The 23301-nt window shown below is 41.0% G+C and overlaps 3 protein-coding genes across 4 annotated transcripts; 1 reads left to right on the top strand and 2 right to left on the bottom strand.

The window, feature by feature from the left end:
• Positions 1 to 52: 52 nt before the first annotated feature.
• LOC119659350 (39S ribosomal protein L27, mitochondrial) lies at positions 53 to 848 on the top strand. Its single transcript, XM_038067399.1, has 3 exons — positions 53 to 213; positions 272 to 435; positions 494 to 848. Exons 1-3 carry the CDS (start codon positions 159 to 161, stop codon positions 695 to 697), a joined length of 423 nt encoding a protein of 140 aa, XP_037923327.1. The 5' UTR covers positions 53 to 158; the 3' UTR covers positions 698 to 848.
• Positions 849 to 866: 18 nt separating this feature from the next.
• On the bottom strand, positions 867 to 1619 carry LOC119659349 (ADP-ribosylation factor-like protein 16). Its single transcript, XM_038067398.1, has 2 exons — positions 1217 to 1619; positions 867 to 1164 (listed from the first exon to the last, which is right to left on the bottom strand). Exons 1-2 carry the CDS (start codon positions 1512 to 1514, stop codon positions 935 to 937), a joined length of 528 nt encoding a protein of 175 aa, XP_037923326.1. The 5' UTR covers positions 1515 to 1619; the 3' UTR covers positions 867 to 934.
• Positions 1620 to 8659: 7040 nt separating this feature from the next.
• LOC119658816 (zinc finger and SCAN domain-containing protein 31-like) lies at positions 8660 to 23250 on the bottom strand. 2 transcript variants are annotated; one of them, XM_038066541.1, is made up of 10 exons: positions 22935 to 23250; positions 22700 to 22790; positions 22492 to 22639; positions 11101 to 11161; positions 10906 to 11043; positions 10574 to 10849; positions 10238 to 10518; positions 9922 to 10174; positions 9354 to 9599; positions 8660 to 8888 (listed from the first exon to the last, which is right to left on the bottom strand). In XM_038066541.1, exons 1-10 carry the CDS (start codon positions 22953 to 22955, stop codon positions 8685 to 8687), a joined length of 1719 nt encoding a protein of 572 aa, XP_037922469.1. In that variant the 5' UTR covers positions 22956 to 23250; the 3' UTR covers positions 8660 to 8684. The 2 variants fall into 2 exon arrangements, with proteins under 2 accessions (XP_037922469.1, XP_037922468.1); XM_038066540.1 differs by lacking the exon at positions 9354 to 9599 and adding an exon at positions 9057 to 9305 and having other exon boundaries at positions 22935 to 23245.
• Between the last annotated feature and the right edge of the window lie 51 nt (positions 23251 to 23301).

Raw genomic sequence — 23301 nt, 5'->3', positions numbered from 1 at the left:
AGTTAACAGTTTACCAAAAATATCAACAGTAACCATTTTCCCCCAAATTCTGACATTTGTGTACGCTACTGTTTTAATCCCACGGTGGCTGTCAGTCTCTCTGCTAGCATTCTGTGACAATACAGTTGGAGTGAGGTTACTTGGGTCACTGAAGCAGGATGTCGGCGCTACTTTCCAGCGGGTCTACACTCAAAGCAACATCCATTGTGATAAGTAAATCACGGTACATGCAATTTCAACATTATTCTTTAAAAAATACCCTCTCATGTAGATGCCATTCGGAACGCAAGCAAGAAAACTGGAGGCAGCACGAGAAATCCTAAAGGACACGCACGTCCTAAACATCGTGGCTGGAAGGTGCAAGATGGTCACGACGTATCTGCCGGCACAATCCTGGCCACTCAGCTAACTCCACGCTTCCATCCAGGCTTGAATGTAAGAGCGCCTCTAAATTCAGGAATTCAAATTTCTAACACGACTTTTTTCACGGTAGGTTGGATTCGGTAAAAATGGAACTTTGTTTGCCCTCGAGCATGGGAAAGTCTGCGTGACCTGTGAGAAATTCGATCCGAATTGGGATCATACATGGGTTCAGAGGATCTATGCCGGTCGTGAGAAGCAAACCATCTACAAGAAATATTTCAATGTAATTCCTGAAAAGCAACACAAGAGGTTTAGGCTTGTTGATGAGGTTTAAACTAGGAAGCAGCTCGTATGAAGTCGTCATAGTATTTATAGTTTTCCGTTTTTATTAAATTATGAAGAAAAATATGGTAATTAGTGAATTCGTACATACATAGTAGATCTGATTGTTAAATGCATGTTGCCATTGCATTGGAGAAAATGAATTGGCTTTTAATTGTCGAATTAGTGACCAGTTGGCCTGTTCTCCATCTTGAAAGTCAAGCGTTGTGCTAAAGGTCAACCAAAGGATCTACGGTAAACTAAGCCAGTCTAAAATTTTGTCAATTCCCATCCCTGATATCACACTCGCTTCTATCACCGTAAAATGCTGTTTGATTTCTTTCTGCAGCTTTGCAATCTGTAACATTAGCAGCGCCTCGTTCCTCATTTGCCGATAAGCCAAATCCATTTTGGTGAGAACCAGAAGGAATTTAGTTCTTTGTAGTCTAGGCTCTACCAGAATAGAGTAGAGGAGCACGCCTGAAACCATAATTAGTTTAACCAATATCAACCTTTGAAAGAAAACCTTCACCTGCAGCTGAAATTTGACAAAGGTTCGATGTGTCCACCACATAAATGATTTTATTGACGTCGGTGAAATATTGTCTCCACAAAGGTGCCATGGTGCCACCAATCTCGAGAATTTGCACTATTTTCACGGCGTTTCGTTTCGAAGCATTTGTGTCTTTATTGGGTATTTGAATGGAATAGATATTCGTCCCAACAGTTGGAACCGAATATGTTGTATTGTCGACGGAATCAGAAGTTTCAAGCCGTCGTAACAGATGAGTTTTTCCGGAACCTTTCGGCCCTAAACAGAAAATCGGCATTATTGTGGGCAACTGTTTGTTTAATCAATATCCACGAGGATACATTTTAAATAGCAACATTGTTGAAAGCTTAAAGCGGGAAGTATGTTATTAGCATTTAGTATGCTAAATGTTACATAGCAGAAACGTTTTGCAATTTCTTCCGAGTACCTACTGCTAACATAATAAACACCGTACGTATTTGAATTAGGATATACACAGAAAAAACGATAATTTCCGGAAAAATCAAAGATATAGGTCTTCTTGGTCGACTGTTACTAACAATAAGGCATACAACCAACGTAATTTGATAATATTGAAAATTCTATAAGTATATGCATATCATACTTGTCGTCTTAGCACGTCAATTACGCCTACGCGCGATCCCTGTCGGGTCGCAGAAGTGTATTTCATCTCGCATCAGATTTTTCTGCGAGGCTTTCATTTCTCTACTATTCTACGCCACGTAATTCTAGGGCGGTCCACTCATCGACCATCCCGGAATAATGGGTTCCATTACATGGCATAACTCGTAATGAAATCGCCCTTCTTTAAAATGTGACTACTTTTGAATAGCGGATCCTATTGTAAGAGAAAGCCAATTATGAAGCTGTCGTCCTTTATTTAAGTATGACCTATCTGTTGCCACTTTGCGCCTCCCAATCAACTTGCTTATCAGCGCATGGGCAACGTATGGTAGCATTTACAGAGTTGAATTATAAAACTGAAAATCGAGGTTTCTCCTGTCAATGCTTTACTCATCATTATCCTACTAATAAGCAATTTAGAAAGAAAATTCAACTGTTGTATTCTCGAGGCACATGGGAGATTGTGATTTTTTCATGGAATTGCTCCCCTCTAGTCTAGTGTCCTGTATTACTACTTTCCCCTTTCTGCACTTGAGCAAGGCGCTTATGATGCACCTCCTTGTCAAGGGCATCAGCCCATACCTCCGCACCATAGAGCAGAACCGACTGCGTTGCTCCCATAAGGAGACGTCTCCTAGTAGATAATAGGCTAATGGCGAATAAGCCAATTCAAGGCCGATACTACAGCTGGGGCCCTGTCTGCTGCTGTCTTGATTTGCTCGAAGATTTGATTTGGACTCTATAGTCAACTCGCCGATCGATATGGGATGCAGGGTCGGGATTCTTTTTCCTGTCAAGATGACTACTTCGGTTTTTTTCCAGCGCAAGGCTGAAACCATTCAGTTACCCGTCGCATCAATATGCGCGGATCGCTTCAGCGAGTCTACGCCTGATGAGCTTCTCGATCACTTTCCCGGCCGTCTCAAGCATACAGAGCAATTGGTATGCAGATGGCAGCTCCGGGCCTCCTTTTCCTTTGCTGATCAACGCGAGTCTGGCTGCCTTCCAGCGACAAGGAAAAATGCCCTCCTTCAAGCAGCAAGTCTGGCCGTTAGTGGAACATCAGTTTGTAAACTTAAGTCGGAATACCATCAAGACCTGGCGCCTTCTTGTTTTTCATAATGAGAACCACTTCTTCGAGCTCTCTCATTTTGAAGACGGGGCAGTCCTCGACGCCTTCGCGTTATTGACATCAACCCGTACGGAATGTCTGGGGAATAATGCCAGTACAATGTGATCCATCTGGTCGGTACTTAGTATGCAGAGCTTTCGCAGAACCTCGATTTTCCGGGTGACAAGCTTATAGCCAAGTCCCCACGGGTTCTCATTCTCCTCGTTGACCAGGTTCTACCAGCCGCAAGCTTTGCTTTTATTTATCGCGCTGCGGAGTCTGTTTTTTGTTGATCTATACTGTGCCTTTATGACGCATGCCTCCTCGTTGGCGTTGTGTCAAATAGCGGAGCTTATGACACTCCTTCCGTAGGTCGGCGATTTCTGCTGTCCACCAATACATAGAAGGCTTGGCACGGCTGAGGCCCCTCCGGGGCGTACCGTCGTTATCAGGTTCATCACTGAATTTACGATGGTGTCAGCTGCCACGCTGTCACCCGTCGGAGCGCCCTTCAACGCGACTCTGCCTGCTCCAAGAGCTTCCGACAAACTTCCCAATGTTCACCCTTGCGCCATTCCACAGGCAGGGGGAGCGTCGGGTTGGTGGACTCCGGCAAGTAGCGTCAACCACTTGGAACGCGATGTACTGGTGATCACTTGCCGAGAAATCTTCCAGGTCTTGCCTACCGTCCACCGATGGTGCCAGAGATTCCGACGCAAAAGCCATGTCAGGAATGCTTCCTTCACAGCCTGGGCGCCGAAATGTTGGCGCGGATCCAGTTTTTAAAACCACGAGCCTGGTTCTCGCCGCCATTTCCAGAATCAATTTCCCTCTGGAATCTGACTGAGGCATGTCCCATTCAAAGGCCCTAGCCTTAAAATCACCGCCTGCCAGGATTTGCCCCTCCGTGCCCGAAACAGCGTCCTCCAGAGCATCAAGTCAGCATCGTCCCATTCGGCGTCAGGTAAACGCTAGTAACTGGTGAGCGGTTGCACTCCGGTGCATGTTAATTTGTGAAATGCGGATCATGTCATTCGCGCCCTAGCTCTTTTCATTTCCACTGAGGTTTTGTGTATTTCTTTTGTACAAACATTTGAGTAGATATTTGTCCTATTAGTACCGGGCACGTGATATATGCATATATTATATTATGTGAGAATATTTTGTTTCCGATGAGGAGCAAAGGTATTTTGTGGGTCCTGGTAGCATTAGCGCAAACTAAAATTGTTACTTGCTCTTTACTAGTTTTATATCCTGGAGCTGAATTCCATGAACAATTTTTTTCAACTATTTTCATGGATAACAACTCAATAGTTGTTAGTTTCTACTCAACGTAGGTTTCAGTCACTAGTGAAAACAGCGGCATGGAAACAAACCTTCACAGCTCACAGACGCTGACGCTCTCAAGTTACGTCACCTGAGTCACCGTGAGTCACATCACCTCAACAAGCTGCGTCCCAACTTGGAGAAATGAAGGAAAAAGACTGGAGAAACTTCACGCTGAGATCATTGAGACTGTCATTTGACAACGACAAAAATCCTTTTTTAATGTTTTGTGTAAAACAAAACCTTATTAAAATCGATTCAATGTCTGTCTGTCTGTCTGTCACACGCATTTTTCTCCAAAACGGCTAAACCGATCCAAACGAAATTTGGTGGACAGATGGGAACTATGAAATCCCACGCATACAGCGAGTGGCATAAATTTAGGTGGAGTTTAAAGGGGGGCTCCCCATACATGCAAAGGGGGGATTCAAAAATTTTTTTCACCGGATATAGTTGTGTAGGGTATCAAATGAAAGGCCTCGATTTGGACTTTCCGAAACTGACATTAGTTTTGGCATAAATTGCAAAGTGCGTGAGTAAGGAGTCAAAATGTACGCATTTGAAGTGAGACAGGACTCATTTTCGGAAACTACTCAACCCAAAAATCCGAAGAAAATCAGGGTGGTGCGCCTAGATGAAATCTAGGCCTCAAAATATGTCCCATTCCGATATCTGCTCAAATAAACTTACTAATAGTATATTACTACTTTTTAGAAATTTACTGAAAAACTCCCTTTAAATTCATCCTAGGACTTCCGGATTCTACACCAGCATAGAGGACAATATTTCGTGTATATGCCCCAAATTTCATAGAAATCAGGCAATTAACGCCAAAGTTATAGCAGTTCAAACTTATCAATTTCGTGCTAATTAACAGCATCCTAAGCCATACAAATAAGATGCTGACGTCATAATTAACGAGAATAATTGAAATTCCAGTGAAATATTTAAATTCCATTCAAGAAGAATCTAATTCTCCCTAGCCCTTTTTAAGGTTTTGTATGAAACAAAACCTTATTAGAATCGATTCGATGTCTGTCTGTCCGTCTGTCTGTCTGTCTGTCCGCCTGTCCGTCTGTCTGTCTGTCTGTCACACCCGATTTATTCGGAAACGGCTAAACCGATTGTCACGAAAATTGGTAGGAGTATGTAATCTGCCGTTCCCTTTACATGCAGTAACTGACGCCATTTTGTGTTAAGTCTAAGGGGGGGCTCCCCATACATGTAAAAGGAGGGTGCAAAATTTTTTTTCATAAAATGTGGCCGTGTGGGATATTAAATGGAAGGTCTCAATTAGTACTTTTCGAAACTGGTTCAATATTTGATATTGAGTGAAACATAGGGGAGTGAGGGCTCATAATATGACCCCCAAAAAGTGTAACAGGTCTCGTTCTCAGAACCTATCCAACCGAAAAATCTGAAACACAGTGGTGCATCTCTACGAAATCTAGGCCTCAAAATATATCCGGTTCCGATATCTGCACAAATAAAGTTAATAATAGTATATTTCCACATTTTAGAAATTTCCCCGGCACCCCCATTATGTTCATCCCAGAAATACAAAATTTTGCATGCATATAATGAAGAACATAGTGCACAGTTCGGTCAAGTTTGAAGAAAATCCAATCATTACTAACAAAGTTATAGGGGGTAAAAGTTTATCATTTTTTGTGAATTTCGTGCACTCTACAACCCGCCTGACGTCATCATCACATATCATTTCGTCAATAGCACAACGAAATGAGTTCTTATGGATGGGGTCGCAAAGAATTATTTTGTTTTAGTTTTTTAGTCATTTGTATGAGAATATCAATTACTCCAACCAGACATGTGTGTATGTAGGTATATAGTATATGCGTGCTAATGAACTTTGCGGGTAGTGCCTAATTCAGATAGATGTAAGAAGTAAATCGGAAATATGCGTACGACCAATTGATATACGTGCATATATGTGTACAGTATTCGGAAATAGGCAGTTTGTTTGTTTAGGGTGAGCGTAATGTGTACGTATGACTCATAGTTTGGAAAAATGTAAAGGATTATGCTAGATTTGTAGCTATATACGGATAGAGAAATGTGCGTTGAAATTTCTTACATAAGATGAACACAAAACCTTTATACCCGAAGCGCGAGCTTCCGGTATTCCGACTTGTTTATATTTGATGTTGGTTAAATTGCTTTCATTCGCTAATAATATTAAACTCAGAGCGTGAAGCGCGTGAAGGTGACCATTATCAACACAGGGCTTTCCATCAAATGATTTATTTAAATCGCTTTCTAGAAAATAGAGGGCAATGGAATTTTTAGCTATATTACACGTGTACTCGTCGCTCCTCACATCTTTTTCTTCAGCCTTCAGTTCACAAGCGGGGTCGGCTCGTGATGATCGGTTTCGTCATTTTATTGTATCAAATGCCTCATCAGGATGTAAACTGATCAATACTGGTTGTTGAATTCTCGTTAGCGTGAATTACGTGACCACACCATTGAAAACGCCTCTCTTGCAGTTTTTCCACGATCGGTGCAAACCCATATCGATCGCGGATATTCTCATTTCAGACGTAATCAAAACGTGTCACGCCACCAGTGCAATGCAACATCTTCGTCCCCATTACCGCAAGACGCCGTTCATTGTCCTTTATAGTCGGCCAACACTCAGGACTATAGAGAGTAGCAGACGGACGACATTGCAGTGAATTTTAGATTTGGGACGTGCGCTGATACGTTGATCACAAAGAACACCAGTTGGGGAATGCCACTTCATCCAGGTTGCATTAATGCGTGAAACAATTTCATTACGCAGTTCTCCATTGGCTGATAGCGTTGACGCGAGATATTTAAATTGCTGAGTTCTGGCAATGGCAGTAACCTGCCCTTCGAGATACTTAAATCGCTGAGTTCTGGCAATGGCAGTAACCTGCCCAGAACTGAACGATTTCAATATCTCGGGTCAATGCTATAAGCCAATGGAGAACTACGTTATGCTCCTCACATAGGGAAATACAAAACCTTTTATACCTCAAGCGTCAAGCTTCCGGTTTCCCGACTTGTTTACTTTTTGCTGTTGAAAACACTACATCCGTTTTGTACAATTTTTCTCCGAAACAGACGAGGAACTAGCCAGAATCAGGCATCGTAAAAATACAGAATTCACATAAAAGATTTGAAAAACAATTTATACAATCATTTCTTAGAACTGAGTTTTAGAAAACTGAATAGGCAAAACGTAAGGTTTATAATCGTATGCTAATCGTTATTTTGAAAAACTATTATTTCCAAAATTATATTTGTTGTATAAATGGAAACATTCCACAACAACGGTTAGAAATGTAGATCCGAATTTGCTTTCAAAGATAGATACAGTTTCCTAGATTAATCACACGTGAAGGCATTTCAGAAAGTCAATTTAGAGTCTATTTTAGAAATTCATATTCAAGGCAAACAGGAACGTATAATTTCAAGAGTTTCTATTTATTCTTATTTCGTCAGTTCAAAAAAGCCGTCTGTTTTATCAAATACGTATATATAATAATTCAATGAGTGGTTTCTGAAAAATGTCATTTGTAGAAAAGGTAGACATTTCTTCTGTTTCGGCGAGCATCTTTCAAATCTTCTTATCTCCAAGTCGGAATAACTTACATCACAATTTGAGTAGCGAAAAAAACATTTTCAGTGATATGTGTGGTGGGAATGTATGAGCAGATAAATTCAGCACGGTACAAAAAAAAAGCGGCGAGCTTCTTTAAGTGATAGTGTCCCTTTAAACCCGTTTGAGTTAATTGGCAATAGAATTGTGGAGATCGTTGTAACAGAATCTGCCGCTGCGTAAAATTTGCCTGCAGCGGGGTACTAGAGGGACGCGCAATTAGAGCGCCCGGTCCGACGAAAAACAATTCGTTGGATCTAGCGGTGAGGATGCACCAGAGTCGGTCTCTTAGCAGTAGAGCAGCGCACCGAAGCAGTCGCAGTGAAGAATATAAAATTAAACTTTTAAGTACACTACACATCTGTTCAGATTATTTCCGGATATTTTCCATTTTTTTCATTCGCAAATTTAAAAATAAGCTCTCAGAATAAAACACTGATACAGATTCCAAAAATATAAAATTAAGCTTTTAGATACCTCACGGTATCGTCTAGGTGTTTTGTTTTTGTCGTTGTAGTGGACATTTGAATATTGTTATAAAATTAGCACTCCAAGGACCTTCGTGGCAACAATAGCGTCAATATTGGAACTAACTAATGTAGAAGGATCGTATTGATTGGCACTGTCACTCATATGGAGCTTCAAATCGTGGACAATAAACTTCAGGGTGCATACATAGAAAACATTACTTCCTAATAAAAATAAAAGCATAAACTTGAGGTTATTAGAGCTAGTGGGTTTTATTTTTCTAATAAATCCAGAAAATGTTTCTCTGTTGGCATCTTTATGCCTGGATGTTGAGTTTTCATATGCTTTTGTAATCCATTATACCATCCGTATGACATAGAACACTCCGTACAGCTATAAGGCTTTAGACCGGTGTGAATCACCATGTGTTTGCGGGCAGACTCTCGTGAGAAAAATGTCCGTGAACATGTCGAACACTGAAACGGAATGAAAAGAGAACTGTTATTAGACGGTCTATTATAGGTTATGATAGTTTGGAACAATTGCGTATGGTTAAAATTATTTCATAGTTTCGTTGACTTATTCAAACATAAGTCATGCATGAAATTCTCACAAAATATATGATTTCTCATTGCGAATTATACCTTATGTGATTTCAGTTTTTCATGAACGTTTTTAATGTGCTTATGTCGATTGCTCGCTGTACTAAATTTCAAAGGACATTGACTACACTGATACGGTTGTATCCCCGTATGGGTTCGATTATGTATTTTCAAATTTGCCATCGTAGTGGATCTGTATGAACAATGTTGGCATTCAAATTGTTTCACGGTCGAATGTGTGGCCCGATGGTTTGTTACAGCGCTCCACGTCTTGAAAGCCTTCCCGCATGTCTAGATACAATGAAATACAAAAAAATATCAACAAATCAATTTACTTGCCTGAAAATTTTTAATTCCCGTGTGCCGACGAACATGTTTTTGTAAGTTACTGGACGTTGTAAACTTCGATGGGCATAAGTCACATTGATACGGTCTAGCGCCTGTATGTTTTCTCATGTGAATTTTCAGATCGTTCACATTGCGTGCGCGGTACTCACACAGATTGCATAGGTATGGTTTAGCGCCGGTGTGAATTGATCGGTGATACGATAGGGTCGCATCTTGTGTGAAAGCTTTTCCGCACACCTAATTGTGTAATAAATTCAGTCGACACACAGGACAAAAGTATCAGATCAAATAACGTAGTTACCAACAGTTGGAAAACAGAAAAACATATCGGTTATTGTGCATAGCACGAAACGATTTAAGTAGATTAATTGCTAGGTGGACCAGCCTCCTATATGAAAAATGGAAATTCCGATAGCCCTGCTCATATTCGTTTTTTTCCAAATAAAAGTAAATTCCCGAATAATAAACAAAGAATTCGATTCGTTAGCTTCATGCCTATAATGAATTTCTGCTTCCAAACCGCTAAATATCTGCTTAAACAAAAAGGATTGTAACTTACCTCACAAACGTACGGTCGCTCGCCCGTATGCGATCGCATATGTATACGTAAAGATAATTTTGTTTTGAAATCCTTTTGACATACAGTGCAGGAATGTGGCCGGGCAAAGGTATGAATGTTCATATGTTTCTTAAGGGTAGCCTTATTATAACAAATTGTCGCACACAATTCACATTGATGTATGTCCATATCTTCCACAATTTTCGATTCTTTCTCTGTAGGTGAACTTTCCTCAAACTGTTCATTAACTTCACTGAAATAGCAATTCTAACGTTAATTCGTCTGCGCTATTTGTGCTTTAAATTGTCTGCCTTACTTTTCAATAATATTACCATCCGATAAAGTTAAATCATTCTCAAACGACAAATTCATTTCAATTGAGATCTCTTCATTGGTATTTTCTTCTTCCTCGACTGTTTGAGTTGTGTATTCCGTCGATTCTTCCATGATGTACTCAACATATTCCACTTTACTCTTCGCTAATAAACGCAGCTGTTGATCTGAGTATTCACAAAGGCTTTTGAATTTGTAAGCACTTTCTAGTAACTGATGGCAACTATCGCATATATACTGAGGCAAATTATCATCTTCTGACACCTTTGAAAACAAACTTTGGGCACTTGAAACGAACAAACAAAATTATAGATCCCACCTCTTGCACATTTGCACACTGTGATATCTTTTGAGCTAAACTTAAATCATCCGAGTAGACTTCATAAATATTCTTAAGGTCATCATCCTTGCTCTGGATACATATCCGGCAAAAGTAATTGGCCTTTTTGTTTTCATTCGCTTCGATCTTTTCTAACACTCCCAGCACCCTCAGTTCTAATGCACTTAAAAAGCTATTCTTATCCGATTGCTGCAAATCCATCTCATCTAAAATTTGTTTTTTCCGCTTCACTTTGTTACACCATCTTTCGAATGCCTACAAATATAAAAGTGTGAAATTATGGGAACGTAGATTAGAAGTATTCTACTCACTTTTTGCCAGTAGTCTTCACTCTTTTTCGACCCAAGTGCTTCCATTTCGAGACCTATGGTAACCCAAACTTTCGGCGAGTTGTACGCAATTTCAAGATGATCGAGAATACACGACAGTTCAGTGCTGTTGGGCTTTTGCTAAATTAAAATACAAAATAAAGCTAAACATTCAATAACAATATACTGAGAGCAAACCTTATCTGAATTTAGTAAGTTCAATAGTTCTACATCTTCGGCTGAGAATACGAAGGTCTTGCTGAAATTATACAGAATATAATATTGATAAATATAATCGGAGATGTGATGCATGCACAACCATATATCGAACCATTAAGTAGATATTTTGCTTTGAAAATTAGAACTAACTAAACTAAAATTCCAACTAAAGTTGGAACTACCAAAAGTTGAATGGAATAGAGAGAAAACTGCATAAAAAAATGCTCAAACTTCAAACGGGTAAACCAAAATAACTACGGGAATCATCATCATCATCATCAACGGCGCAACAACCGGTATCCGGTCTAGGCCTGCCTTAATAAGGAACTCCAGACATCCCGGTTTTGCGCCGAGGTCCACCAATTCGATATCCCTAAAAGCTGTCTGGCGTCCTGACCCACGCCATCGCACCATCTTAGGCAGGGTCTGCCTCGTCTTCTTTTTCTACCATAGATATTGCCCTTATAGACTTTCCGGGTGGGATCATCCTCATCCATACGGATTAAGTGACCCGCCCACCGTAACCTATTGAGCCGGATTTTATCCACAACCGGACGGTCATGGTATCGCTCATAGATTTCGTCATTGTGTAGGCTACGGAATCGTCCATCCTCATGTAGGGGGCCAAAAATTCTTCGGAGCATTCTTCTCTCGAACGCGGCCAAGAGTTCGCAATTTTTCTTGCTAAGAACCCAAGTTTCCGAGGAATACATGAGGACTGGCAAGATCATAGTCTTGTACAGTAAGAGCTTTGACCCTATGGTGAAACGTTTCGAGCGGAACAGTCTTTGTAAGCTGAAATAGGCTCTGTTGGCTGACAACAACCGTGCGCGGATTTCATCATCGTAGCTGTTATCGGTTGTGATTTTCGACCCTAGATAGGAGAAATTGTCAACGGTCTCAAAGTTGTATTCTCCTATCCTTATTCTTCTTCGTGTTTGTGTTTGACCAGTGCGGTTTGATGTTGTTGGTTGATTCGTCTTCGGTACTGACGTTGCCACCATATATTTTGTCTTGCCTTCATTGATGTGCAGCCCAAGATCTCGCGCCGCCTGCTCGATCTGGATGAAGGCAGTTTGTACATCTCGGGTCGTTCTTCCCATGATGTCGATATCGTCAGCATAGGCCAGTAGTTGGGTGGACTTGAAGAGGATCGTACCTCTTGCATTTACCTCGGCATCACGGATCACTTTCTCGAGGGCCAGGTTAAAGAGGATGCATGATAGCGCATCCCCTTGTCGTAGACCGTTGTTGATGTCGAATGGTCTTGAGAGTGATCCTGCTGCTTTTATCTGGCCTCGCACATTGGTCAGGGTCAGCCTAGTCAGTCTTATTAATTTCGTCGGGATACCGAATTCTCTCATGGCCGTATACAGTTTTACCCTGGCTATGCTATCATAGGCGGCTTTAAAGTCGATGAACAGATGGTGCAACTGTTGTCCATATTCCAACAGTTTTTCCATCGCTTGCTGCAGAGAGAAAACTACGGGAATGCAACAGATAAATCACCAAAGAATTTTCTGGGGTTTGTTGTAGCTCAAAATTCAAAACAAACCTGGCACACTTCATTGTGCATGTCGGAATGAGGCTTTTAGTTTAGAATTTTATATAGATATAACTAGAAAAAATATAATAACATTGCCGCAAGAAAAGGGATTAAGGAGCAATATTTGGCTTCAAAAATCAAATCCACCAGGCTGTAATTGGATTTGAAATGTCCGAAACTGCTTCCATGCAATAATCTCCATTGTTCGCCTCAGCTTCAGACGAATTTCTACATCGTCGCCCACATCCAAAGAAAAAGCAATTAATTCTACCTTCTCCTTCAATCTCGTCTGAACTATGTTATGTGGATCTATAGTACTTCAAAGAAGCCATTTGGACACTCGAGGATTGGCTAACGGAACACAGGACAGGACAGGAGGATTCCAGCCAATTACAAACAGTAAAACTGTCTATTTCAGGATGGCCGACGAGTAGGTTGCCGCAAACACGTGATGCAAAAGTATAAGAGTACTGTAGGCTTCTCGAAGGGACGCTTTTCCGGAAATAAACCACGGTGCGCCGTTTTTTGAAAAAATATCGTGAAGCAGGTCAAGTAGCAAAGAAAAAAGATCGAGATGAAAAAAGTGCACCATTTCAAAGGAAGATCGAATTAAAATTGTTCCAAAAATGCAGCTCAGATTGCAAAAGGAGTACAACAATCATACCAAATGAATATTTCAGCAAAAACTGAGAGAAAGTCTGCAAAGAAACAGCTTCTGACAAAGTAAATGAAAATAAGCGTTTAAATTGGCTAAAAGCAAGAAAAATTGCAGAAAGTTGTATTATTAAGCCTGTGATGATTGTAAATATAACACTGAATCGATTTTAATATTATAGTGCACAATAAATGCAGAAAAGTACAAAGACATCAATCTCAACGGACTTGTGCTTAGTTTGGAGTCAGCGTCATAAAAAAAAACAAGAAGACTTTATTTTTCATAGGTGATTCGACGCCTTGTAATCGGGTCTGTTTTGTAAGTAATAGAAAACGTACTTATTATCACATAAACTTTTTTAAGTTGAATAAACTATTCTTTAACATTAGATAAAACAAGTCGGGAAACCGGAAGCTGGACGCTTCAGGTACGAAAGGTTTTGTGTATTTCTTCAATTTTCAAAGAAACAACAAATTTGAGGTATTATAACTTTGTTAGTAATAGTGCGATTTCCACCAAACTTGGTAAGATCATGCTCTATATTATAGCCTATATCACTGCAAAATTCCATGGTACTAGGATGAACTTAAGGGGGGTTTCTAACCAATTACAAAAAATTGTAGTAATATACTATTATTAACTTTATTTAAACAGATATCCGCATGGAGACGCATCGAGACCTTTAATTTGATACCCCACATGACTATATTTAATGAAAAAAAATTTTACACCCCCCTTTTGCATGTATGAGGACCCCCCCCCCCCTTAAATTCGACGTAAAAGGATGTAATTCACTGTATGCGTGAGCGTTCACAGTTCCCACCTTTCTACCAAATTTGGTGTCAATCGCTATAACCGTCTCCGAGAAAAATGCGTGTGACGGACAGACAGACAGACAGTATACCGATTTTAATAAGGATTTGTGATTACACAAAACCTTAAAAATGGAAGGAAGATCTAGGCATTATCTCGTTGGGTTGACCAGGCAACAGTCCAGACCTCATAGTGCAGTCATTACAGTTTTCAACCTCCGAATTCCATCAGTCAAGACTGATTGACATGAAATTTGTGGTGGGGGTAGGGGATGGCATAAGAAACAAAAGTTATATAGCACCAATGTGCGCCGCCATCCGGAGAGGTGTGACACCCACTCCCCGCTTTTGGGGTGGAAATTTTTTTCAAAATAATCACAGAAATCGATTAAATGGTCGATTGTAAGCAAAAATGTTTTGTGAAAATTTTTCGTGTAATTAGTAGTTTTCGAGTTATTCATGTTCAAACATGACGCTATATAACTTTTAGTTTCTGATGCTACCCTCTAACCCTACTCTAAATTTCATGTCAATCCGTCTTGACTGAAAGAATTCGGAGGTCGCATCCGATTTTCGGCTTTAATGACTAGACAATTGAATATGTTTGGGACCAAATGACAGCTAAAATACAACTTAAGAAGGCAATAACCCTGGTTGAGTTTAAGGAAGAAATCGGAAAAGTTTAGTATAAGGAAATTACGGCTGAATATTTGCGTGTTTGATTAGCCAGAAAGGGTGAAGAGTGTTATAAAGTAAAAGGAGTCGCAACAAAATGCTAAGTAATATTTTAAAGCCAATATTGATGTATTTCTTTTACAACAAGTCGAAAGCTGGACGCTTCGGGTATAAAGGTTTTGTGTTTATCTTGTACGTTCTTCCATTCATTGCTAAAAATTCAAAATATATCCAATACCGCCGTTCACATGAATTCACTTTATATGATCATGACGTTATACCCGTCTTAAATTACGATAAATTCACGTGTTCTGTAACTTTGTCAATAATAATGGTTTTTTCTTCAAACTTTCGATAATTGTGTATTAAATTATTACTTATGATACACAGCAATCTACACTGCTTAGTTGCTAATGAAAAAATCTGGAGAAAGCGTTTAACCGCGTGCAAGACAACTCATTTCATACACACAAGATCTAGTGCTACAGAAATTCACCCTTTGGGTTGACCTGACCGTGATCCAAAGAGCAGAGTTGAAGTCTTGCAGAGCACCAAACGTCTTCGTATGTATGTCGATGTTTACCAAAACAGCGTCCTCTTGCTACTCCTTTTTTTTTCTGGCCGTAAATTGGAAAACGAAGGATATTCAACACCCAGTACTCTATACATTTTCCTAAACAGATGACACTTTCCTAAGCTCACGCGATCAGCACGATCACTGCCGAGGGTCGATGTTCTCAACCAATGATGAATAGCGTCATGAAGATTTAGATCCATTCAGATTAACAGGGAATCAAAATGCCATTGATATATCATACACGGAATTCCGAGGAATATTTACCACAGAAATCAACCGGCTCTCATATGCAGCCCAACTGAAATGTTAAGCCCTTTATGCTAGACAGACTCTGAAATGTGGAGTGGTCCATTGCACATTTTAGACCTCTTTCGTAATTACAGTCTGTTACATAAGAGCGTGGTCACTGTTAAATAATAACAACAATTGATTTTTCGAAAATTCGCAAATTTATTGATAATTTGGTCGTGAATACTCAATGCAAATACCTCAGTAGCAAGTCCAATCTCCTACATTGTCAATTATGGCCTGGCACCGTCGGGGCATACTTTCCACTAGTTTTTCTGCATATTCTACCGGAAAAGACCTCCAAATTTCCCGAATTTGTCGAGAAAATTGATCAAAATTACATGGCTTGCGTCTGCGAAGCTGCATTTTCATCAGAGCCCACACATTTTCTATGGGATTTGCATCCGGTGACTGAGATGGCCAATCTAAAGTGACAACTCCGTTTTGCGCCTTCCACTCGCTACACGCTCGCCTCCGATGTTTCGGATCGTTGTCCTCTTGAAGGATCCAGCTTTCATTTTTCTGGATATACCACTGCTTAGCAGATGGTAACAAAGCCTTTTGATATATTTTATTCATTTTTTCGGCATTTAAATTCTCGGTAAATAAGAACAAAGTACCAAAACCTTTGTTTGAGAAGCACCCCCAAACATGGACCTTGACGGGTTGTTTAACAGTCCGTTGAAGCATCCTACTGGTGGAGGTTGTCCAGGCCTGTTTGATGCTCGGAAATGCCCAGAAGGAGGATTCATCAGAAAAAATTACGTTGCTCCAATCGCCGTCCAAGTTTCCCTTCGCCCATTCCACTCGTTTTTCAACGTGTTTTGCACTCAACATTGGTTTTTCCAAAGTACTGCGATATTTCAGTTTATTGGCAAGCAAGTGCCTGCGAATCGTTCCGTAAGATATGTCAACATCTTTTGCCTTCAATTTCACAGCAGCTCCACGTAAAGTCAAAGTTGGATCTTTCGAAAACAATGCGAGAATCAACGTTACCGACCTTTTTATAGCGATTTATCCACTTGCTAACGAACTGCTTCGACTTTCCCATATATTTCGCAGCAGCAGTTTGCGTTAATTTGGGTCCTTTTTCATGCAAACATAGAAAAATTGCCTCAAAGCGAGAGGCGTAAACAGCACTCATTTCGAAAAACCACTCAATTGAAGACTAAATTTGACAGAGAGCTGGCTTTTCACAAAAAGCATGAAGGACTGAGGTGGCCTCTATGTCATAGAAAAAGAAACAGGGCGCTCTGATTTTTTATCAAACTGTACAAAAGATGTCTAATTACAAAACACATCTTAATTCACAACGCAGCTATATATATATTGGCAAATTTTTAGGGTATCTTGATTTATGGAAGTGAAAAGGAAATGAATGCTTGATAACGAACACTAGAAAATTACTTGATGAATTCAATGAGGAAATGTTATTGTTGTTGTCAATTTTGTTTGTTCCGCGACGTCCCAGAAAGTTGACGATGCAATACTGTTTCGCACCGATCCGGCTTACGATTCCCGACAGGAACAAAATGCCAGATTATTTCCTATGATGATCTCCTTATTTTATAGCGGCAAAGAAAAAAGCAAAAGAAAACAAAAAACAAATGTGTCTGATTTCAGCCTCTTTTATAAAATTGGCCAGGTCTATCCAGAGGGATCTATCATCCGCCGTAGGTAGATTAAGTAGCGAGTTGTAACCCTTAATCCAAACAAGATTTGTTCTATGCCTAAAGAATTTATTGCATTGAAAGGTAATGTGATCACCGCAGCTATCACAGACCGGCGAGAGGCATGCCGATCTTTGCCAGGAGGGCTTTACAAAGGGAATAATTAGAGACTATTCTGTTTAGGGTCTTGGCGTCACGTGTGTTGAGAGGCATATAGGATTTTTAGATCTACAGTTTCATATGCTTTGAATACATAAAGAACTCCCGCTTGTGCCTGAAGTTGGTTGGCTTTGGCTATAGAGATTGAGAGAAGGATGTCGGTTAGACATGTCACAGTGTATAATCCGCTCTGATAGACATGGCTGTTGGGAGGGAGAATTTTGCGCTCTTGACTGGAATGGTTTTTTTTATTTTTGATAAGTGTATTGAGGATTTTGACGAAAACATTAATCAGGGATATGAGTGTGAAGTCCGACAGGTCTTTGTTTATTTTGGATATGGGCACAATCTGTGGGGGATTGAGATTTAGTCAAGTTTCATTAATGAAGGTTAAAAGAGCATATTTTACAGATGGGTTTAGCCACTGGATGTACGTGGTCGTTACTCGGTGCGAAGTTCTTTTTCCATTTGTTAAGGACCAGAGCGAATTCCTCAGGAGTAAAATTTTATTGAAGTGATGGTGACAGTCCCAAGCCCAGGTAAAGGAGGAGGGTTTGAGGCAACGTACTCTGTACTATCCTCAGTAAAACAAAAATAAAATGCTGAGATCAGGGAAAGAGATAAATAGAGTATAGTTGGAGTTATTCTACTATGCTAAATTCTACCTGATCTCTCTTGGTGACAGGCCCCGCGACAGGTCGACCAAGAAAATGCATAGAATGTCGTTACAAACATGATGATCGGATTGAGTCACAAGCCTCGGAGAAATGCTAGGGCGTCCACCTCAGTCGACGCGGCAGGACGGGCCCCGGTCCTGTCGAGAAATGGGCAAGGGTTCTTGACGTATGGACGGCGTCAGGACGTAAGCAAGTTAGTCCGCACACAACGAACAAAACAAATACGTGTCTGCACGCTAAATATTGGTACCCTAACTGGAAAGACCGAGGAACTCGCAAGAGCCCTTCGGAAAAGGTGCATTGACATCTGCGCTCTGCAAGAAACCCGATGGTCTGGTGCCAAAAGCTGCGACATTGAACGCGAACGCGGTAAAAATGGCTACAAACTTCTCTATTTTGGTAACCCACACACTCAATATGGTGTTGGCATTGCCATCTCAGAGGGTTTCCGTGATGCCATTAAAGAAGTCGAACGATTTGATGATCGGCTGATGAAGCTCACCATTATATCAGCTGATCGCACTATTCACTTCTTCACCGCGTATGCACCACAAACAGGTGGACCTGATGCCGAGAAAGATGCCTTCTGGCAACTTCTCGACGAAAAGACTTGTCACGTGCCTGCTGACGATTACATAATCATTGCCGGCGACCTTAATGGTCATGTGGGTGAAAAGGCAGACGGTAACAGGTGCCATGGGGGAAAGAGGTTCGGAGCGCGCAATGAAGGTGGCGAGCGTATAATCGATTTTGCGGACACCCATGACCTTGTACTTATGAATACATGGTTCATCAAACGATTGTCTCATCTTCCCACATTTTATAGTGGGAACAATAAAACGCAAATCGACTATATTCTCATAAGACGCCGACATTTTACCACTGTCACTGATTGCAAAGTCGTTCCCTATGAGACCATCGCACCTCAACATCGGCCGTTGATTGCCGTCTTGCGAATTAAGCCACCAATAAAACAGCGTGAGGAACGCACTGGCCCGCCGCGCATTAAATGGTGGCGATTTGGTGAGGAGAAAGAAGAAACGGTCTCACTCATACGATTGCCAACCATTACGATTGTGGAAGAATCATGGAACCAAATGAAAGACACGATCCACAAAGCGGCCTCTGCAACCCTCGGGGTCACCAAGCCGGGTAAGCGGTACATCAACCGAGATACTTGGCTTTGGAATGATGATGTTGAAATGAAGGTCCGTGAAAAGAAACGCCTGTACCACAAATTTCTCGACGATAAAACGCCTGCTAATTGGCAAATTTATAAGAATGCCAACCGGGAAGCAAAGAAAGCGGTCGCTGTCACCTGAGCGAACCATTTCAAAAATCTTTACGATAAACTGGACACTCGGGATGGCGAGAGAGATCTGTATCGACTTGCTAAAAGCCGTGATGAACGCACACAGGATATCGAACACTTCTGTTGTGTTAATGACAAGAACGGTACTTTGCTTACCAACCGTCGAGCCGCAACGGATAGATGGCGAAAATACTTCGAGCAGATTTCAACTGAAGAATTTGCTCATCCTCCACTTCCACAATCATTGCCGACATTTGGAGCAGTTCCACCAGTCAGCGCAACTGAAGTCGAGGAGGCAATAAAACAAATGAAATCGGGGAAAGCAACAGGACCTGACGACATCGCATCTGAGCTCTGGAAAGCGGAGAGCTGGGACCCAACACTGGCTCAGTGAATTCTTTAACCGGGTTATTCAGGAAGGAAGAACACCATCTGACTGGCAAGAAAGTACCACTGTTCCAATATGGAAAAAGAAAGGTAGCCCAGCAGAATGTTCAAATTACCGTCCGATCCGGTTACTTTTCCATACCATGAAGATTTTTGAACGCATTCTTGACAACCGTATTCGCGAAATCGTTGAAATAACCGTGAATCAAGCCGGATTTGTCAAGAACTGCGGAACTACTGACGCAATACACGCTGCGCGGTTACTCATGGAGAAACACCGTGAGAAGCATCGCCCTCTTTACATTGCCTTTCTGGATCTAGAGAAAGCGTTCGACCGTGTACCACACGAACTCATCTGGTATGCTTTACGACAACACTTCGTGCCAGAAGAACTCGTGCGCTGGGTTCAATTGCTCTACCACGATCCAAAAAGTAAAGTTCGAAGTATGGCGGGTGTATCAAAACCGCCTCGTGTCTCTGTTGGAGTTCATCAAGGAAGCGCCCTCTCACCACTCCTCTTTGTCCTTGTTATGGACACCGTCACACGGGATATCCAACGTCCAGCGCCCTACACACTGCTTTATGCAGATGATGTTTTCCTAGCATCTGATAGCAAAAATGATCTCGAGCAACTTGTTCGAAAATGGAATGATCGCCTCATGCAACACGGTCTCAGATTGAATTTAAACAAAACTGAATTTTTGACGACCGATCCCCATGAAACAGGCACAATCACTGTGAGCGGCAGTGATCTGCCCAGAACTGAGCGATTTAAATACCTCGGGTCAACGCCAGCCAATGGAGAGCTGCGTTATGAAATTGCTTCACGCATTAACGCAACCTGGATGAAGTGGCGTTCCACAACTGGTGTCCTTTGTGATCGACGTATCAACGAACGTCTCAAATCTAAAATTTACCGCAATGTCGTCCGTCCAGTCGCTCTCTATGGTTCTGAGTGTTGGCCGACCATAAAAGACAATGAACGGCGTCTCGCGGTAACGGAGACGAAGATGCTACGTTGGACTAGTGGCGTGACACGTTTAGATCACATCCGAAATGAGGATATCCGCGATCGTTATGGGGTTGCACCGATCGTGGAAAAGTTGCGAGAGAGGCGTCTTCGATGGTATGGTCACGCAATTCGTGCAAACGAGAATTCACTTGCAAAGATTGGTCTGAACATCGAAGTCGATGGTAAACGACCAAAAGGCAGAGCTAAGCAACGGTGGCTTGATACGCTGGATGGGGATTTGAAAGCCTCGAGATTGCACCCAGATCAGGCATTCGATAGAGCCAAATGGCGAAGCCGATCACGACGAGCCGACCCCACTTGTGAACGGGACAAAGGCTGAAGAAAAAGAAGATTGTTAATAGTGTTAGTTAAGATAAAATTATTATTATTATTAGTATTGTAAGTAATTTATAACTAGTATAAGATATAAGTTTTATAACGTTGTTGAAAAAAAAAAAGAGGAACGATAACCTACCAGAGTAAAGATGGACAACAATGTCCACAGCGAAAAGGGGAGCAAAGGTGTCGAACACCAGCTCCAGATTCATCACAGTTCCAAAACCCACTGGATGTACGTGGTCGTTACCCGGTGCGGAGTTCTTTTTCCGTTTGTTAAGGACCAGAGCGATTTCCTCAGGAGTAAAATTTTATTGAAGTGATGGTGACAGTAAGCGGGATGTAAAATTGTTGGGAGTTGGGTTGTTGCAGTTTGAGCTTAGAAAGTCTAGGTATTTCTGGTCATTTTCATAGTCAGAATTCCGGTTGTTGGTCTCTTCATATTGAAAATTAAAAATTGTTTATGTTTTTCCAGAATACCTTAGTGTCTTTTTCAACACTAAGCTCTTCCCAGATCCCGTCCCCGGCTTTTTTCTAAGTCGCCTTCACCGCTTGTAAACATTTCTTGTTTGCAACAGAGGTCATGAAATTGCTATGATTGGCATTACGGTGGTAAGCTTTCAGAGCTTGTCTTTTATCCGCAAAGAATGTTTTCACAACGCTGTTCCACCATGGTTTGTCGGTGGAGCCCTTACGGATTTTCAATATCTACTCTTTAATTTTAGTTTGGTTTTTCGATGTCAACTGTTCGGAAAAGAACATCACTCGAGATATCAATCGGGTCAAATTGTCAGGCTAATCTCCCGTGACGTCTCATTCCACTCAAGCCGCGGGTCATTACAAGTGTTGGGATTACCACTAGAGACAGCGATCAAAGTTATGCAAACGAAAATTTTGCACTGAATGACCGCTTAACTCGTCCACAATAAGAAGATCCTTGGTATGTCGATGCCACTGTCGTCCAAATCTAACGACTCTTCGGGCCCACGGTTAGCGCGGAGAGGGATAGTGAACCCTTTCCAGGTAGGGCGACCTTCATTTATACTATGTTTTCTCCTCTATTTGGTGCCACAGTGATCGCCTAGAGTACCGCTAATATCAATTGGGCAGGATATTAAACTCAAGAAAAAGTCATGCTATATGCAGTCCTTCGAGTGGATCACGTTTGGTTGACAAACAGCAAAAGAACATTAGCAATGTGTTTCACAAAATTGTTAAAAACTTCGCATCACCTGAGATGCATTAGGAAATAAATTGCACTCACCTGGCTGACAACATTTGATTAAAGCGTGATTTAACGCTCGCCACCCAACTCTCCATGATATTAACTATTTCTTCCGATTCCATTTGTGGACAAACCTTGTTATGTTCCGCACACAGCAAATTCATGAGTTTCGGATAGTCCTGCGGTTCTGCAAATAAACAAATTTGTTTTCACCCAATTTTTCGACTAATTTTTCACATGATCTCACTTGCTATGAACTCTGTGTTGAGCTGCATGTATTTCAGGAACACCAACTTTTGGGCCGGTGTTATAAAATCATCCTTAGCTATAAGGATTCCCTGTAAAAGATTAATAAAGTATTTAAATCTGGATCAGCACAGTTGCTATGGTTTCGTGATAGAAGGAAGTAATGGAAAAGAGAATGAGCAAGTTGGCTGTAATTTACGTTATGCTGCACTGAAGTAAGGGTTCTAAAGTATTACCTTCTCTGGAACACAATCCATTTTTAGATACCTCCAAAAATGTTTCAAACACTTCAGACAAGAACTCAATTGGAGCAAGCTGACATTTAAATATGTCAAGTAAGTCGCTGAATATCAACTGATAACTCTTTTCAATTGCAGCAAAAGCATACGTTCAATGTTGTCCGAATTCCAATCAAAGTTTTTCAAAAATTTGAAATAATCTAGAGACGCTGATCAGCTATAATTGTTTTGAATAAAAAATCTTAAGTGTTGTTAGTAAATATGGTATTTTAAAATTAGCATTTTTCCTTAAACGACAATTAGATTGGAAAGAAGAAAATCTCCTGTTTGTACTGTTTCAATAATCTCACAGTGTCCTACAAAA

The sequence above is a fragment of the Hermetia illucens genome, chromosome 6, assembly GCF_905115235.1.
Source record: "Hermetia illucens chromosome 6, iHerIll2.2.curated.20191125, whole genome shotgun sequence".
NCBI lineage: Eukaryota > Metazoa > Arthropoda > Insecta > Diptera > Stratiomyidae > Hermetia > Hermetia illucens.
This window is presented reverse-complemented; position numbering and strand designations above follow the sequence as displayed.